This window comes from Peromyscus maniculatus, chromosome 16 (assembly GCF_049852395.1).
Source record: "Peromyscus maniculatus bairdii isolate BWxNUB_F1_BW_parent chromosome 16, HU_Pman_BW_mat_3.1, whole genome shotgun sequence".
Lineage (NCBI taxonomy): Eukaryota > Metazoa > Chordata > Mammalia > Rodentia > Cricetidae > Peromyscus > Peromyscus maniculatus.
The window spans coordinates 37,630,841-37,649,952 of record NC_134867.1 but is presented as its reverse complement, the minus strand read 5'-3'; the positions used below and the strand labels follow the sequence as shown (position 1 = coordinate 37,649,952).

General features: G+C 46.6%; 1 protein-coding gene across 3 annotated transcripts; it reads left to right on the top strand.

Moving 5' to 3' along the window:
• The first annotated feature begins 9,021 nt into the window (after positions 1-9,021).
• Sgk1 (serum/glucocorticoid regulated kinase 1) lies at positions 9,022-16,954 on the top strand. 3 transcript variants are annotated; one of them, XM_006980101.4, is made up of 12 exons: positions 9,022-9,176; positions 11,751-11,826; positions 12,240-12,315; positions 12,579-12,683; positions 12,797-12,880; positions 12,979-13,110; positions 13,347-13,459; positions 13,768-13,891; positions 14,328-14,423; positions 14,903-15,058; positions 15,174-15,263; positions 15,694-16,954. In XM_006980101.4, the coding sequence occupies exons 1-12, from the start codon at positions 9,143-9,145 to the stop codon at positions 15,859-15,861; spliced, it is 1,254 nt and encodes a 417-aa protein (XP_006980163.1). In that variant the 5' UTR covers positions 9,022-9,142; the 3' UTR covers positions 15,862-16,954. The 3 variants fall into 3 exon arrangements, with proteins under 3 accessions (XP_006980163.1, XP_006980161.1, XP_006980162.1); XM_006980099.4 differs by lacking the exon at positions 9,022-9,176 and adding an exon at positions 10,636-10,934; XM_006980100.4 differs by lacking the exon at positions 9,022-9,176 and adding an exon at positions 11,456-11,591.
• The last annotated feature ends 2,158 nt before the right edge of the window (positions 16,955-19,112 follow it).

The window sequence follows — 19,112 nt, the reverse complement described above, 5'->3', positions numbered from 1 at the left end:
GTAGTGGGCTCAGTGTTGGGGAGCTCCACCCAGTCCCGCTTCTCCCATTCCGACCCCGCCCCAGAGAACGCCGCCTTATGTGGCTCCACCCTCAGAGGGCATTTACAGCCCCTCCCCCTGGTTTCCCCTTGGTTACTCTTCCCCTGGGGCCACCTGGGAATGCTTTCCTCAGATTAAACCTGGACTTATTAATTCTGCCTGATCTGATTTATCGCATCAGCGGAGAGACTTAGTATCGGGGTACAGAAAACCTTTCGCTCAGGAGAGACTTATTCCTTAGATACCACCAGGATTTATTGAGGTGCAAAGCATAAGTAGCTGGGGGAAAAACAATTGACAAGACAATCGTACTCTTTCCAGGTTGCAAATTGCTAGAAAAATGTAAGCATGCATATACTCCTAAAATCCCTGTTCAGTTGACTTGGAGGCAAGGTGAACAAGGTTTATTGATAATCCTTAGGACTGATAATGCATTTCAAAACTTAGAAAAGAACCCTGAGAAATGGGCAGTCTTACGTGTCTCCTGCAAGTGTAGAGTAGCCAATTCCAGAAGCATTAAAGAACATTCCCTACAAAGGATGAAGAAGCCACAGCTTTTCAGAGCTTTCTGGTCATGAGGAGAACTAAGTTGCTGTGTCCTGGCATCCTGGGAGCTTCGTTCTCCACATTTCCATATCCTGGCAGTGCTTTGTGAGGCACAAAACTGGTGTGTGATGGTTCTGTCACTCACTGACATTTTCAAACATATTGACTGGATTAATAGACAGTTTCATTAGGACATCAATATAACCATTTTTTTTTAAAACCTTTGCTTCATAAATTGCAGTGCCCATCTTGCCTACCCTTGTAAAGAACATTGCAAATTATTGGCTACAAAAATGGGAGGACAACGACAAACTCCATATCAAAGCCAGCTAGGAACAGTTCTGAAAATACCGAACTAGAGCATGTGCCTATCACATGCTAAGAAAGAAGCAAATGGAGAGGTCCACGCCTCAGGATAAAACGTCTAGTTTTTAATTGCTTAATGTGAAACTCGGGCTACATTGCATTTTCACATCTGTGATGTGAAGCCTGTGTGGTTGTGTCACTGATGTCATGGTGTCACTGATGCTGTCATGGTGTCACTGATGCTGTCATGCATGCATGCATGCATGCATAGTCACAGAAATGAATAGATTCCCTACAGCACTGTAGCCTAAAGGACAGTGGTACAAAGGCATCTTCTCCGTGGGCAAAACTTTAGAAAGCTCATCCGGATGCACATGCTAATTGAAAGCAAAGTGGCCGGATGTGTAGCTGTATGTCAATGCATGGGGAGTGGCCGCTGGTTCAGAGGATGCTCAGAGACTTGGAAGGAACATGGTTAGAAAAGGGGGAACAAGGATATGGGGGGAAGAGGTATGTGGGCTAAGCTTCTGGGTATGCAAAGGATGGGAAGATACTTTCATGTTCCATGTGAATGCTAACCTAAAGATGGTCTCAGCAGAGAAGGCCTTTAAAAACTAAGTGGTGCTGGGTTGATGGCATATTCTCACAATCCCAGCATTTGGGAGGTGGAGGCAGTAGGATCAGGAGTTCAAGGCTAGCTTGGATTAACTGAGACTCAGTCTCAAAATAAGAAGAATAAATGAACAAGGTAACTTACTATATAGATGGATGCTACTCAGCCATGTCCCCTCCACACCCCATTAATTTTCAATGGAGTTATGAACAAAGTAGCCGTGGTTTCAGAGATGGAGGCTGTCTTAGTTATTTTTTTTTCTATTGCTATGCTAAGATACAATGACCAAAGAAAAAAAAAGAGTTATTGAGGGCTTACAGTTTCAGAGGGTGAATCCAAGATCAACCATCATGGCGGGGAGCATGGCAGCAGGCAGGCAGGCATGGTGCTGCTGGAGCAGTAGCTGAGAGCATATATTCTGATCCACAAGCACAAAGCCAAGTGAGAGAGCAAGAGAAAGCATTAACTGGTAATGACCTGGGTAAAATCTCAAACCCCTCCTCCCAGTGATACACCTCTAAACAAGGCCAACAAGACCTCTTAATCCTTCTCAAACAGTTCTACCAATTGGGGGCCAAGTATTCAAAGATGATCCTATGTGGACCATTCTTATTCAGACCTCCAAAAGGATATACAGAGAGTTAACTAAGTTTCTACTCACGGGACGCTCTGATTTTGGCTATCATAAGTCTGTGATGTTAGAATGTTAGCAGAATGGAGCAAATTGAATCCCCAATATGGCACCATTCCCCAGAGTAATAATCCAGCTCCCTCCCAGCAAGCTGATTCTATTTAATCGCTTCTACCATAGACCAGGTAATGTTTTGTCTGAATGGGAACAGACATTCTGGATGTAGAGTAAACTTTCCTTCCACACACTGCTTCTGCTTAAGCTCTACCACCATAGATTACACACCACCTTATCCCCTGTCCTGCTCCTCTGACAAAGAACTTCGCATCACAACTGAAGAACTATGGCAATTGTGCTGGTGGAATCTATCACCCTTAACCATGTTTCCCATCACCCTGAAGCAGATGGCTTAGTGAGGGAACACTGGTGTGACTTGAAATCTCAGTCACAATGACGGTACTCAGCAGGCTGGGGCAAGGTTCTTCAAAGGCGGGCGTGTGGTGGTTTGAATGAGAATGGCCCCCATGGGTTCTTATGTTTGAATGCTTGGTCCCCAGTTAGTGGAGCTGTTTAGGATTAGAAGGTGTGGCCTTTTTAGAGAAGGTATGTCACTGGGGGTGGGCTTTGAGGTTTCAAAAACTCTCTCCAGGTCCAGGTTTCTTTCTCTCTCTCTCTCTCTCTCTCTCTCTCTCTCTCTCTCTCTCTCTCTCTCTCTCTCTCCCTCTCCCTCTCTCCCCCCTCTCTCTCTCCCTCCCTCCCTCCCTCCCTCCCTCCCCCCTTGCTGCCTGCAGATCAGAATGTAAAGCTCCCAGCTACAGTTTCAGCACCATGCCTTCCTGCCGTGATGATCATGGCCTAGCCCTCTGAAATTGTAAGCCAGGCCTCAACTAATGTTTTATTTTATAAATTGCCTTGGCCATGGTGTCTCCTCATAGCAATAGAACAGTGAGTGAGACTCACTGTATGTGTTCTGAATAAACATCCTGTATATGTGTGGTACTGTTTCTCCCATAGCTAGGGTTTCATGGTCATCAGCCCAAGGGATGAAGGGTTGAAAATGGAAATAATACCACTCATTATACCCCTAATGACTCACTAGCCAAAGTTGACATCCTATTTCTGTAACTTCATGCTCTGTTGGCCTAGATATCTCAGTTCCAGAGGAAAAAAATGTTTCCACCAGGAGACACAATAAAAATTCCATTGAACTGGGAGTTAAACCAGCTGGCTGGTGAATTTGGACCCTTCATGTCTCTAAGTCAACAGGGTAAGAAGGGGGTTACAGTATTGATGGGGGTTACTGATCTGGCCCACCGAGGGGAAAGTGAATAGTACTCCACAGTGGGTTATGTCTGAAGTACAGGAGCCCTTGCAGGGAAGCTCTCAGTGTTTTATCCCCAGCTTAAAGTCTGGAAAATGATATGAACCCAATCTGGGATGAGATATGAAATGCTCAGACCCTTCAGCAAGGAAGGTTATCTCACCCTCCCAGTTTAAAAAAACAAACACAGTGTAAAGCTTACTGAGGAAAGGGAGACTATAGAACACCATATTGAAAGTGATTGTAAACTCCAACTATACAGAGAGAGAGACATTACTGCCATCCATTGTTCTTCACGGTTTACTAAGACTACCTCTGTGTGAATACAGGGTGGGTATATTGATCAAGGGGTTTCACTCCTCCTTCCTCCCTTTCCACATAATCTAAGATATATTGACTTAGTGTTTTATTTCAGGCATAGGATGTCAGGAAGAGTAAAGACCATCTCTTTTGGAGAAGGGAGTGTTGCATTTTTGATTGTACACAGGATGGGTGTATCTCATTAGGTAAGGCCATTACATTGTTGTTGTTGTCTTTAATTTGGAAGTTAAGCATGGTTTCAAGAGCTCTGTATGGGTTGTAGATTGACAACAGATTGATTTCTGATGGGTAATTGTAGGCGTCCCCTTCACTGAATTAAGGGCTATTTAAAGAGTTGGGATGTATCTATAAGAGTGTTTTCAGAGGTGGCGTAGGAGTGGGTGGATTGAGTGGGGAGTGTGTCCAACAAAAAAAGAGAAGAGAAAAGGTGATTCTCATTTATATCCCCCACCCCAAGTGTATCCGTCATCTCTCATCTTCAGATGTCATAACTCCAGATGACTACCATTTGGTCCCCAGCACCAGACATGATGGTCCACGCTTGTAATCTCAGAATGCAGGAGGTAGAAGCAGAACAATAAGGAGTTCGGAGTTATCCTTGGCTAATACTAAGTTCAAGGCCAGTATTGGCTACATGAGACCCTGTCCCAGGTTGTATTTCAGTGACATCAGGGCCTTAGGAAAAATAGCTAGATCTGGAAAGTCTCCTAAACTTTTGAGTAAGTGTTATTCAACTTAACTACAGCCCATGGCTTTTTTGTGTGCCGTCTTCTTAGAATAACCCTGATCTAAGTGCCACCGGGGACATGTTCCACCAAGATCTGACAGAGGAAAGATATGAGACCAGGGACAGCCAGGATGACCTAGAAAACCTCCTTGGGAACAGGCAGGCCTTCCTTGACCTTCCAGACTCCACCCCCTTCAACAGGTCCCTATTGGCATTCATTCTATTCCAACAATGGTGAACGATTCACAACTCCTTTGGGTCACTTTTCACTTACTCTGTATTTTGACTCTCAGGAGCAGCCTTTACTTCAAACACTTGGTAAATAAGTATTTATTCAGTTATCATGGCATTCGGTTCCTTGATAGGACATCTTTGGGAGCATTGTGTGGTTGGGACAATGGGGGAAAGTGGAAGCCAGAGAACAAAATGGGAGAATCTTTCAGCCCATTAGCATGGAATTCCTAGCACCCAGGCCTATCTGTGGCCCAGATAAAGGGGTTTATACTGTGCAAATAGGTTAACGGCCATACATACATGTATTATTTGGATTTGCATTGTGTCAGGCCTTGTATATAAAGTTGTAATGTGTATAGGGTGGGTATAGCCAGCATAGCATATTTTCCATTTGAAAGTCCCCCTTGAAAGAGGCACATGAGGTGGTATTGTGTTCCCCAAAATATTGTGCACCCTAATAAATTTATCTGGGGTCAGAGACAGAAAAGCCGCAATATTAAACATAGAGGATAGGCAGTGGTAGCACACACCTTTAATCCTAGCATTCCAGAGGCAGAAATCCATCTGTTCAATGATACAGCCAAGCATGGTGACTCACACCTTTAATCCCAGAAATTGAGCCTTTAATCCCAGGGAGTGATGGTAGAAAGCAGAAAGGTATAAAAGGCATGAGGACCAGAAACTAGAAGCATTTGGCTGGTTACACTTTCAGGCTTTCAAGCAGCAGTTCAGCTGAGATTCAATCCTAATGAGGACTCACAGGTTTCCAGTCTGAGGAAACAAGATCAGCTGAGAAGTTGGCCAGGTGAGGTTAGCTGTGGCTTGTTCTGTCTCTCTGATCATCCAGCGTTCACCCCAATACCTGGCTCCTGGGTTTGATTTTATTAATAAGACCTTTTAAGATTCCTGCTACAGGCACATGCTAAAATCTCTATTTTCACAATTGATGGGATGGAGATATTAGAAGCCCCACTCCAGAGATGACAAAATTAAGGTGTGGAGAACACCTTGTGTAAATTCTTGCAAAGAGCAGGCCTCAAGCAGGGCCAAGTATGTGACCAGTTAGTCTTTCATCAGGAGCATGCACTATCACTCCTGAGCTTGTGCAAGTGACATAAAAAATATGAAGGGTCAAGATAAAAAGGAACTTAGTGTACATGACAAGACATCAACCAATTCTCTGGCCACTCCTGCTAGGGGTTTCCCCAGGACTAATAGCATCTTATCTTTTATTTTTCCTACTATCTGTGTGTATGTGTGTGTGTGTGTGGGGGGGGGGTTGTAGGACACTGTACTTAGGGGTGACCTCAACTGCTCTAGCTTTTTCCTAGAACAGTTACAGTGTCAGAATGGGGAAGGTGTGAGGACAGACGTATACTGAGCCAATTAAAGCTTTTGGGTTTCACTTCAGCTTGGCAGATGTGTCTGTCAGGTAGCCAGGGTGTTCTTTTCTGTGGGTTCTTTATACATTAGGAGGTGAAAAGGAGCACCTATTAGCATCTCTATCTTGTTTCCAACTTCCATAGGCACGTCTCAAGGAATGGGTCTACCTGGTACCCAAGAGCAGGCTTTGAGATTTGCACGGATGTGAGCTGTACAAGGGGATTCACCCTGGAGCAAGTAAAGCCAGAGGAGGCAGAGAACATGGGCTCCACACCCCAGTTCATCATTTAGATCAGTTTGTATGAGATGATAAATAGCCTTTTAAAATGTAAATGCCTAGCCATAAAGTTATATCAATAGTATGTAAGGCTTTCAGTGAGGCCACAGTCCTCTTGACATTAAGTCATTCATAGTATTTAATTTTAATTTAAAGAGCTCCCCAATTTCCCTTTCTAGTCAAACTATTTTATCATTTTCAATGATCATATAGGAACTTCCCCCAACATCTTTTCCCAGGTATATCTTAAGAGTTAAACACAGCCAGGCAGTGGTGGCGCACACCTTTAATCCCAGCACTTGGGAGGTAGAGGCAGGTGGATCTTTGTGAGTTCGAGGCCTGCCTGGTCTACAGAGCAAGTTCCAGGACAGCCAGGGCTGAAAAAAAAAAAATGTAAACACAAAGCTGCCAAATATGTAGTGATCCATGCTTATTCTGGCTGGTAGGGTTCTTGATTTAAAAAAAAAAAAAATCCTTATTTGTTGATCATTGTGTGGTGCTAAATCAGTCCCTGGCAACTTCCCAACGATGAAATGAGAGGCTGTGTTTTCCGCCTGTCACAGACCTACCTGCTTGCTGCTTCCTAGATTTTCATTCTTCCGACTTAAGAGTGCCCACTGGCTTCTTCTACTGTCTCCCCTAATTAACACAAAAACCTTCTCTTTTTAGAAAGAATGCATATGGAGCACTGGCGTTATCATTTGGTCGGAGGAGCTCCATCGTAAACCATGTAGTCATGTGGGTTTTAATAACTCTTAACTACATTATTATGGATAATGCGTACTTCTTAGTTTTCTACTGTATCACTCTCATCTTTATGCATATCACTTTTGACAATGACAAATATGGATGATAATAATTATGATAGAAACTGCTCCATAAATAGATGCTTAGCCACCACTTGTCCATAATAGCTGTCATGAATCAACTTACTTGTCATCCTTTTCCCGTGGGGGATTACTCCTTTAATAAAAAGACATGTTCTTAGTGACAGCCCCCAACAAAAATGCATCTGTTCACTGCCTCTCTGCAGTGATAATTGTGTTTTCTGGTATTCCTGTGTGTTTTGAGGATGCTCCAAGGAAAGGTTTCCACATACATTAGCCAATGAATAATAATAATAAAAAAAAGAGGCCGGGGAGCCTGAACTGTGCACACGTTTGTTCTGGAATCTATAGCGTCTTGAGTAATATAAAATGGCATTCTCTTGTTATCAATGAAATATCTAGGTAGTCAAGACTAACAGAGTAAGGAGTGCCAGAGAAGATGTGGCTGAGTAGTACTTAGTGCATTTCAAACCACTTCCTCTACTATAGGGAGAAATTGACATTTGTGAGGCTTTGAATTAAGCGGTAAGTTATGTTAAACTGTCAGGTTTCAGTGTTTGTACAGTCCATTTTTTCAACTGCAACAGAAACAAAGAGATTTTCTAAAGTAGTAACAGACACGTGCACTGGGAAATGTTTTGTTTCAGTTTATATCTTTAAGGCATTTTATTTATTAATTCATTCATTCAAAAAAAATTTTTGGTTTGTTTTTTGTTTTTCAAGACAGGGTTTCTCTGTGTAGTTTTGGTGCCTGTCCTGGATCTCGCTCTGTAGACCCAGCACGCCTTTAATTTCAGTTTACATCTTGGTAAACCATTTCCATTAGAGATAATGTCGCTGAGGCATATCGGTGAGACCACTGGCTTGGGGGGAGTGTAGAGTAGTTAACTAGCCAGCCTCACATCAAAGCTCTGTCCTTTCTGGCTGCGGGAGGACTTGCAGGGCAATGAACGCTCTGGGGCACGTGAAGCAATCTGATCTTCTAGAGTTCTCCCAGGGAACTCTAGCGCCCTCTAGGTTGCGTTCATCAGCTGAGTGAGTCCGGCAGCTCTGGCCAAGTACTTACCCACCAGGGAGGAACTGGGACGGGGCCCGGATAACCTCCTAGTAGGAGGACTATCTGGACCAAGGAAGGAAGAATAGATCAAGTGGTTGAATAGCTGCCACAGGGCAGCCTCAAGCCTGCGCACGGTTGACAGGCGCATCACAAGGCCCCCCATCTGCCCCCTCCCTCTGCCGCCGTCTGTCACCTTCCTGTTCGGAAGTCTTAGTAGGTTGCTGGGACAGAACAGGGGGCGCCTGCTCCACCCTTCAGGTATCCGGTTGGAAGAAAAGCCAGTCTCAACAACTTGATTCCCTCTCTGTTAAATGATAAGGTTAGCAGACTGTCAGTCTCCAATCGCTGACCGTTCCGGGCAGGGAGACAAAGAGACGCATCCAAATAGGTCCTTTTCTGTTCCAACCACAAATACATGGTTGTGTCTTCTCCCTTATTGCACTTGGAGGCCTCTTAACTTGAATTCCATGTTCCTTCTGGAATGCACGCCAGAGAGCATTCCTGGGAGAACAAACCCTGTGCATGTGTTTTGAATTTTTTTTTTTCCTGGACTGATTTGTGGTGATCATCAGTTAAGTTACATTTCTTGTGTGTCTTGCTGGTGAAATAAGCCCCGGACGCTGATGACTGTAATTTTCTGGATGGTGTTGCAACAGCAGGATAAATAGCCCAGGGTTGAACTTTGCCGCGCGCTCCCTTCCTGTATGTAAATTCCCTTTAGTTATAAAGTAGGGCTCAGAGCAGAGCGGAGCAGCCACAGCAGCCTCGGCATCGGGCACTTCCAGCCTCACCGAGGCGCCCAGCCTGGAGGCGAACTCCGTAAAGTAATCCCAGCCTTCACCTCCCCAGCACTGTGAAGAATGAAAGAGGAGGCTTTAAGATCCCCCTGGAAAGGTTCGTGTTTGGAGAACCATCGTTTGGATGGGATGGCTAAAACCAAGATACCTGGGAGGAGGGTGGGGAAGCTCTGAGAGTTAGGGGATGGACTAGGGAGGGTCTCTCTGATGGGAGACTCCTGGGTTTCATGTTTTAAAACACATAAGTAGTCATCTTTGCAGAGACTGGTGTTTTCAGACCAAACCTTGTTTTCTAGAGGGGAAGGAACCAGGCGGGTGAGGGTACTACAGGACTAGGCTAAATAAATGATTGGTGCCACGTGGTTTGTGGAGGCACTCACTGGCAATAACAAATGCACAGCTTGTGCAGAATTCAAGCACGGGCAAACCAGCACGGGCTAGTTGCTGTGATTTGGAATCGCCTACACCTTGCTTTAGCTTGGAGTGCTAATTTCAGGCATCCTAGGGGCGTTTTGAAGAGTGTCGACTTAGCAAAATCTTGTCTTCAGAGAGAGGATGTACGTCCCCTTCTCCGGGTCTCTGGCTGTCTGAAGTGAGCAAATCAAGAGGCAGCTGAGACTAGAGATCACATTAGGGCATGTGAGGTGGCTGTAGCTGTAAAACAAACTCCTGCCCAAGACGGAGGGAAAAGAGCTTAGCCTGCTTTTCCTGGCTTGACAACTGGTATTTTGGAGTGTGTCAGCTCTAAAATGCTAGGTCCTTCTCCTCAGCAAGGGGTCATGGCAGGGCAGTCACCGCAGACAGCACCAGCCAGTGCCAGGTACTGGCCCTGAGAGTCCTGCTCACTTGTAACCGCCTTCCCGCCCCTGGCCCCGACCGGGTTCTCCCGGCTTCCCAGCCAGCGCTGGCGCGCGTCCCCGCGTCGGCGGTCAGGCTACAGCGCCAGGCATCCCCCAGCGGCGGGGTTACTGCAAGGTACCAGCTCAGGCTACCTCCTGCAGCTTCCCTCGGTTCTCAGCTTTCTGAGACAGGTCCTACTCAAAGAGTTAACCGGTTTCAGTTATATGTGAACTTGCAAGCAAAAGCAAAGTTATAAAATTTAAGACTGCTTGGATCCGCCGTGAGGTAACTCAGGAGGGTAGGAAAGATGGGGAACAACGAACGGAGTTTAAGGCAATGCAACGCGATTTTTGCAGTTTTCTTATGAGAGAGGAACAGGTCCCCAGGCAGGGGAGTCGACGTCGCAAAGGTCACTCCAGGCCGGCGCCCCGGAGCGAAGCCCCTGCTCCCCCTAACTTGCCACCTCCTCACGTGTTCTTGGCATGGCTAGGATTAAAATTTGCAAGGCACAAAAATTATATGCGGAACGGACAGAATGTTCTCGGAGATTAGTTGAAAAAAAAAGTGAAATGAAGATTGTACTTTTTTTTTCTTGTAGTGCAGAGACTTATTTCCGCCCCCTCCCCTACACATTCCTGACCCCCCTCCCCCTCCCCCCGCTCTTTCCTTCCTTCCTTCCTCCTCTTCCAAGTTCTGGGATTTTTCAGCCTTGCTTGGTTTTGGCCAAAAGCACAAAAAAGGCGTTTTCGGAAGCGACTCGGCCGTGCACAAGGGACATTTGTTTGTTTTGGGACTGGGGCAGGAAATCTTGCCGGCCTGAGTCACGGCGGCTCCTTCAAGGAAACGTCAGTGTTCGCCGGTCGCTGTCGCCCGCTGCGCGCCCCTCAGTCCGCGGCCATGGGGGAGATGCAGGGTGCGTTAGCTCGGGCTCGGCTCGAGTCCCTGCTCCGGCCCCGCCACAAAAAGCGGGCGGAGGCGCAGAAAAGGAGCGAGTCGGTCCTGCTGAGCGGACTGGGTAAGCACCGCCGTCCGGCCCGCGGGGGACTCGGCTCCGGAGGGGTATGGGTGGGTAGAGGTCGGATGGAGACCGGAGGATGGCGCCGGACAGAACCCGGCGGATGCGCGCCGGGCACCGGGGTCGGGAGACCGAGGAGGTGGGGGAGAAAGGTCGGCGCTGAGCCGTGCGCAGCGGGGCTCCCCACTCGGGCAAATGGAAAATCACCGGGGCGCTCCACCCCTCCAGTGCCCTCCTTCTGCCCGGGAGGACGGAGGCCGAGTGCCTCCCTGCGCGCGGGGATCCTGGGGGTCCTGGTCGTGCAGCCCGCGGCACCCTCGGCCCCGCCGGGGCGGCCAGCACGGTTCACCCAGGATCAGGCTGCCAGCCACCCGCATCCGCCGGGGTCTCGGTCCGCGGCCCGAGCGGCGGCAGGGGCGGGGCCTCGCGGTGGGCGGGGCTCGGGGCGCCGCTTCCTCATTGTTCCGCCGGCCCCGCCCCCGCGGCGGCGCAGGGTATATAAAGGCGGCCGCGAGGCTGGAGCGCACTGTTGGCTGAGCCGGTTTCACCGCTTCGGGCTGACTCCATAACTCATCGGCGCGATGACTGTGAAAACCGAGGCTGCCCGAAGCACCCTCACCTACTCCAGAATGAGGGGAATGGTAGCGATTCTCATCGGTGAGTGCTGGAAAAGCACCGGACTTGTGTAGGAGAGGCGACGTGGAAACGTTTGATTGAGGGTTTTGAAGGTTTCAGGATCAGATTAGCGTGTGGCGTCGGACGTTACGGAGCCGCCTGTAAACCTTTTTGTCTTTTTTTGTTGTTTTTAATTCACAGCTTTCATGAAACAGAGAAGGATGGGCCTGAACGACTTTATTCAGAAGATTGCCAACAACTCCTATGCATGCAAACAGTAAGTGTGGGGTAATTGAAGAAAATAAAAAAGAATCGTTTAAATTTGCCAGCCGCTAAGATTTACTTAAGATTACCACTTTGTTCATCGGGGGAAGCCGAAGTCTTTTCTCCAGGGTAGAGATCTCTTGGTCTTGAGCATTTGGCTTATTTGAAACATTTTAAGCAGTATTAATTCATGGGTCGAGCTTGCCCTAGAGATGTAAGATTAATTCTCGTGCATGTTTATGAAATCCACATCCTCTCGATGAACAAACCTTAATTTGTATATTTAACTGGGTTATTTTCTTTACCTAATTCATTCGGATGTTTTCGGTTTAAATACTGAACGGTTGAGTCAGAAATTGCGCTTATGTCGGTGTGCCCTCTGGTGGCGAGTCACAGTTTCTAAACCGGCTCTTTAATCCCCCGCAGCCCTGAAGTTCAGTCCATTTTGAAAATCTCCCAACCTCAGGAGCCTGAGCTTATGAACGCCAACCCCTCCCCTCCGGTAAGTTCTCGCATGTCTGGGGAGGAACATTGTAAATGAATCTGTATTTCTGTAGTGGTCAGTTAAGACAACATTTGTAAAAATTATTTTGGAGGCAGGAATGTCTTCACAACAAGTGGCATTAAGTGTTTAAGTAGTGAGTCACTGGAATGTTTTGAAAGGCGTATTTCGTAAACTGTTTTATGTTAGCAGTAGGCTGTGTAGGGCTGTGTGCGGCTTACATACACGCAGATGTTAAAGGGTGATTTTTTTTTGTTTTCCAGCCAAGTCCTTCTCAACAGATCAACCTTGGTCCGTCCTCCAACCCTCACGCTAAACCATCTGACTTTCATTTTTTGAAAGTGATTGGAAAGGGCAGCTTTGGAAAGGTAATTTCAAATATGAGAAATTTAAATATATGCTCTTTCATGTACTCATTTTTACAGTCTCCCTGGATGAGGATAGAAAAAAAAAATAAACGACTGTTTGGTTGACATTTCAGGTTCTTCTAGCAAGACACAAGGCAGAAGAAGCTTTCTATGCAGTCAAAGTTTTACAGAAGAAAGCAATCCTGAAAAAGAAGGAGGTAGGAGCGGCACCCGATGCCCTAGGGAGTAGTCTTTACCCCGTGATTCGGTGCCTCGCTGAAATTCGAATTTCCACGGACTCTCATCTTTTTCCTAGGAGAAGCATATTATGTCGGAGCGGAATGTTCTGCTGAAGAATGTTAAGCACCCTTTCCTGGTGGGTCTCCACTTCTCTTTCCAGACTGCCGACAAACTGTACTTTGTCCTCGACTACATCAATGGTGGAGAGGTGAGCTGGGGGAGTAGACCTCTTGATAGTGGTGGGGTTTCTCTGCTCTCCGCTTGCTCATTTTTGGTTAGAGATGAGTTTTAAGATAGTTGGGGTGGGGGGCAGATTACCAGAATTATGAATTTTTTAAGCTGTTCTTTCAAGCCACTTCTCGCCTTCTTTCTCTTCGGGCTTCTGTGTCAGGCCTGATGAAATGACCGCACGCACTCAGCCTTGCTGTATTTGGTCTCTTGTAGCTGTTCTACCATCTCCAGAGGGAACGCTGCTTCCTCGAACCACGGGCTCGCTTCTATGCCGCGGAAATAGCAAGTGCCTTGGGCTATCTGCACTCCCTGAACATCGTTTATAGGTAGGTCAGAGACAAGGCTACCTTGCTGGGAAGTGGGGGGGCGGGGGCGGGGGGGGGGGACTGGCTGAGCCTTTGGAGCCTTTAAAATACGAGATTATGGGCAATTTGGTCCCTTCTAAAACTTTTCCTAGCATGGGAGCCAGCCAGAGGGTGGTGCCTAACCCAGAACAACAGAGCGAGGACTCCTTTCTGTGATTGGCTATGGGGCAGCACCGGATTAAAAATATCCTAATACCCTTAGCAGTCTTTACAGAGGATTTGTCATGAAGTGAAATGAACCTAGGCAACCACTTTTCATTTTCCCACAGAGACTTAAAACCAGAGAATATTCTCCTGGACTCCCAGGGACACATTGTCCTCACTGACTTTGGGCTCTGCAAGGAGAACATTGAACACAATGGTACAACATCCACCTTCTGTGGCACGCCTGAGGTAGGCGCTCTTGACTTGGTTGCCTGATCTACCCCCGCCCCCCACACTTTAGAAGAGAGACGTGCACAGTAGTAATGCTTTTAAGTACAAAAAAACAAACAAACAAACAAACAAACAAACAAAAAAAAAACTCTTAGCAATTGCTTAGTGCAATTCAGTACAAGTAAAATACGTGCATTGTTTGATTCATCCTGAGGATCTCCAAGGCCTTGACTAGCTGTTGGTAAGATCCATGTCGTAAGAGATCCTCATAGTACCACTAGTCACTAAGTTGCTCCCTAAATACATCGGTCTACACACACGGGGCCAGTTAGCCTCAAAGAGGACAGAGGTCTGAACTAGGAAGCAATCCAAAAAAATAACCCCAGTACATGCCTGCTGTCAGGAGTGCCGGTCTCGAGGGCTCTCTAACCTCTCTTCCTGTGTTTCTTTTCAGTATCTGGCACCCGAGGTTCTCCATAAGCAGCCGTATGACAGGACAGTGGATTGGTGGTGCCTCGGGGCGGTCTTGTACGAGATGCTCTATGGTCTGGTGAGTAACACACCCGCATCATCCCCCTGACAACTGTAAAAAACATTTGTGTGTCTACTTGAGTGCAGGTTTAACGACTACGGCTTGTCCCTATCAGTAGCCGTATCAAAAGCTAATAAAGGAGACACTCGTTATTTCCCAAGTACATGTGTCTTCCGGATTTTTTTTTTTTTCAGTAGTATTATGGGAATCTTAGGACAGGTCCTGAGCAGCATCCCCAACCTGCTAGTGGTTTTATTCTACAATTTACTACAGAGGACCACACCCAACCTGAGCAGTAGCAGCCCCATACCCCAGCAGACACACGACCACACACGATCCAGTGTGGGTTGGAAAACAGACATTTCAAAATTATGGCCGTTTCAACAGCCGGGGAAGGGACCATATCCCAAGTCCAGCTTAGCATACTACTAAATTCAGCGCTTTCTTCGCTAGACGAAACTTGAGTTGAACCTGAAGGGATTCTCTTCCTTTTCCAGCCTCCGTTTTATAGCCGGAACACAGCTGAGATGTACGACAACATTCTGAACAAGCCCCTCCAGTTGAAACCAAATATTACAAATTCAGCAAGGCACCTCCTGGAGGGCCTCCTGCAGAAGGACCGGACAAAGAGGCTGGGTGCCAAGGAAGACTTTGTAAGTACCGCTGTCCCGCCGCCAGGGGACCTTGGGGACGAACACGGATGGACCTGACCTCGGGCCCTTTATTGAGTTCTGCCATCTAAACAAATCTCTTGTTTCTGTCCAACAGATGGAGATTAAGAATCATATTTTCTTCTCCCTAATTAACTGGGACGATCTCATTAATAAGAAGATTACACCCCCATTTAACCCAAATGTGGTGAGTATCTTTGTGTTTTTCTGGTCTAAGAATAGTGAGATCCAGGAGGTTTCTTTTAGGTCACAATTTGAAGAAGAGCAGATACTACTGTCTGTAGACTGACTCATTGTTCCCAGGGGAAAAGGGTTTTTGTTTTGTTTTGTTTAATCCCAAGCAAAGCTCACTAAACATGAATACATGTATTAACTAAAGACATTGCCAGGCCTGGTAACACATACCTGTAGTGCCTGTATCTCAGGAGACTGGAGCAGGGTTCAGTTTGAGGCTGGCCTAGGCTGCATAGTGAGACCTTGTCGTCAATGATACCTCCCGAACTTTGGAGCCTTTAGGGTTTTAAGCTTCTAGCGGAGGACTGTAGGGCTCAGGATTCCCCATCCTTTGCCCCGCGTCTTCTTTTTGACACTGAGTGTGTCTCCCTTTCCCGTAACAGAGCGGACCCAGTGACCTTCGGCACTTTGACCCCGAGTTTACGGAGGAGCCAGTCCCCAGCTCCATCGGCAGGTCCCCAGACAGCATTCTCATCACGGCCAGCGTCAAGGAAGCCGCCGAAGCCTTCCTCGGCTTCTCCTACGCCCCTCCCATGGACTCTTTCCTCTGAACACTCTTGGGATGGTTCTGAAGGATCCCCTGCGTGTTTTCTAAGTGTTTCAGTTAGCCTTTGGAGTCGCCAGCTGACCGCTGACATCTTGAAAGAGAATTTGCACACCGGCTGGGCAGTCCCGCCGCCGCGCCGCGCCGTGCTGTGCCGCAGCAGCCGCACACTGCTCGAGGGAAGCTTTTCGAAGAGCACATCCTTCTCCTCCTCCTCCTCTTCCTCCTCTCAGTGAGCTCGTGAGGTTTTCATTTTTACTCTTCCTTCCACCGTGGTGCTAGCTCCCCGTGAGCGTCGGAGTGCCGACTTAGACAGACACCTTGGTCTCGTTAGAAGGAAGAAGATACAGGTCTAAGAGGGATCTCCCGCAGGTCTGTCTGAGAGCTGTGACCACGAATATTCTGCAATGTGCCTTTTCTGAGATCTTGTTAGCTCCAAAGCTTTTCCTATCGCAGAGTGTTCAGTTTTTTTGGGTGTTTTTTTTTTTTTTTTTTTTTTTTAATCTTGTGTATTTCCCGCGTGAACAGTGGTGTGAGTGTGCCATGCCTGACCGCAGACGGTTTTGTTATAAGCATCAATGTGACACTTGCGGGACACTACAATGTGGGACATTGTTTGTTTCTTCCATATTTGGAAGATAAATTTATGTGTAGACTGTTTGGTTTTTTTTGTAAGATATAGTTAATAACTAAAATCTATTGAAACGGTCTTGCAATGACGTGCATCCAGATGCTTAACGGAAGCATTGCTGCTACAAATATTTCTATTTTTAGAAAGGGTTTTTATGGACCAATGCCCCAGTTGTCAGTCAGAGCCGTTGGTGTTTTCATTGTTTAAAATGTCACCTGTAGGATGGGCATTATTTATGTTGTTGTTGTTGTTTTTTTGCATTCCTGATTATTGTATGTATCTTGTAAAGAAAGTCTGTACATTGGGTTATAACACTAGTATATTTAAACTTACAGACTTATTTGTAAACCATCATTTTAATGTACTGTAATTAACATGGTTATAATACGTACAATTCCTCCTCCCTACCACACAACTTTTTTTGTGTGCAATAAACCAATTTTGGTTTGCAATAAAATCTTGAAAAGTATTTGCAGAAATTGTGTCATGTGTTGCTTTGTTAGATTTTGATAAACTGGGGTTGGCAGGTGGGGATATGTGGCAAATAATGGGTCAATTTAAAAATTTGAAAAACTTTGGGCATCTGGGGGGAGGTATTCCATGCTCAGGTCTCGCCCCTCCCATTGCAGACCCCGCCCCCTCAGAAAGCCCGCCAAGTGTCAGCTCCTCCTCCGGGAGCTGCTTAAGACTACACCTGTAGGCCACTTAAGACCTGGTAGCCATATTTGGCACATGACTCCTCTCCTGCCCTCCTGAGGGTCGCCTAGGAGTTACTTTTTTGCTCTGCTCATTAAACCTGGATTTATCAATTCGGTTTGATTGGCCTATTACATCGTTGGTGGTGGGTATCCAGTAACCGGGGATTCAAAACTTACCAGTTAGATGGATGTAGCGACACACACTTCAATCCCTAGCACTTGACAGCCTGAACAAAAGAGCAAGACAGTTTACTTCCAAGAGCAAAAACTTCTTAGTCAAGGAGGATTGGATCTTCAGGGCCCATGGAGGCTTGTATGTAGTTTATTGAGGCTGTTATTGTAACTTTACCATGGAAGGCTTTTCCTAGCATGTGAAGCCTTGGTTGGCTCCTCAGCACTAAACACCTATGTTCCATTTTCTTTTCAGAAGTCTTTGTACTGCTAGTCATTAATCCAGCAAACAAATCCTTTTTAATCTGCCCATCTCGTAAAGCCATAAAATAATGTCCCCTCTGCTTATTGACTGTCCCATGAACGGCTTGTCCTGACATCGGCTTATCTTCAGTGACAGGTAATTCTTTTAACAAATAGGAGTCTACTCAGGGTGGGGCTCTGGTCTGAGTGCTAGCGGTACATGTTAGTGAGCAAGACAGGTCATTGCCCTCCATACCTGATGGCTTCACAAGCAGTTTGCTTGAGAAGGTAATCGGGGTGATTCTGAGAGTGTAGAGTGCCACCAAAGAGGGTGTGCCTTCATGTCATAGATGTCCCTGTTCCCAACAAGCTTTCTCAGGAGTACCCAGAGCAGGCTCAGGAGAAAGGAAGGCGTTCTAATTAAATCAGTGTGAACTAGCATCTCAGGGACCTTCAGGCTGTGGGTCTGGCCTGCAGAGCCCTCCCCCAAGATTCCCTGCCTCACTGGGGATTATGCTGTTAAGGAAGCTGTTCACACAAATCCCTAGCAAATCAGGGACCCCCAGTGGATGCTGCTGACACCTGCACCTCTCCATTAAACTCCATCCTCTCTCTCCTTGTCCTCCCAGTATGCATCTGGTTCCCCCTCTGTTGACTCTGAAGACCTCCACTTAGCTCCCCCACCTCCAAGGCTTCTAGAGTCAGCCAGGGGTTTGGCTTCCCTTACCCTGTTCTGTGGAGTGCCCTGAAGGTAGGACTGAAGTAAGAAGCAGAGTTCGAGTTCACAGTGGCTACAGATCACTTTATGCAGTTGAGACACTGGGCATTAGCTGCATCTTCAATTCCGTGCCAAGAATCTAGACTGTTTTCTAGGAAAACTGTGTTGCCAGCTTTGATGGGCAGGTTTGATGGGCTGGCTCGTTCCCCTTCATTCTCATTGACAACAGCAGTTATGAACTATTCCTAGAATAAAAATAATTACACTGTCCTCCCAACCTCACCATAGGTTTCCCAGCTATAAATTAGGAAGTGTCTTTTGTTGTTGTTTTTTTATTTTCTTTTTGGCATTTGCTTTTTATTTTTTTATTTGGGAGATAAGGTCTCAGTATGTAGCCCTGGATGTTCTTGAATTTGCTGCATAGACCAAGGTGGCCTCAAACTCACAGAGATCCATATATGTCTGAGTGCTGGGAGTAAAGTTCTGCCCCACTACCTTCGCTTTTTGAAAGATAGGATTTCACATAGAACAAGCTGGCCTCAAATATACCATACAGCTGAGGACGACCTTGAACTCTTGACCCTTCTGCCTCTACTCAAGTGCTAGGATGATAGGCATGTGCCTTCATGCTTGAATTGAAGGTTTTTGTTTGTTTGGCTGGTTGGTTGGTTTTTTGTTTGTTTTTGTGTTTTTTTTTTTCTTTAGTTGGAAATGTGACTTATTGGGGTACAGTCAGTCACTGCGTAGGATCGGACATGAATTGATCCAGAACCGAAATACACCAGAGGAGTCCCAAG

Coding starts and splice junctions, on each gene's coding strand:
- Sgk1 (XM_006980099.4), top strand. CDS start 10,817: ATGGGGGAGATGCAGGGTGCGTTAGCTCGGGCTCGGCTCGAGTCCCTG. Junction 10,935..11,750: donor GGTCCTGCTGAGCGGACTGG/GTAAGCACCGCC, acceptor TTTAATTCACAG/CTTTCATGAAACAGAGAAGG. Junction 12,684..12,796: donor GAAAGGGCAGCTTTGGAAAG/GTAATTTCAAAT, acceptor TTGACATTTCAG/GTTCTTCTAGCAAGACACAA.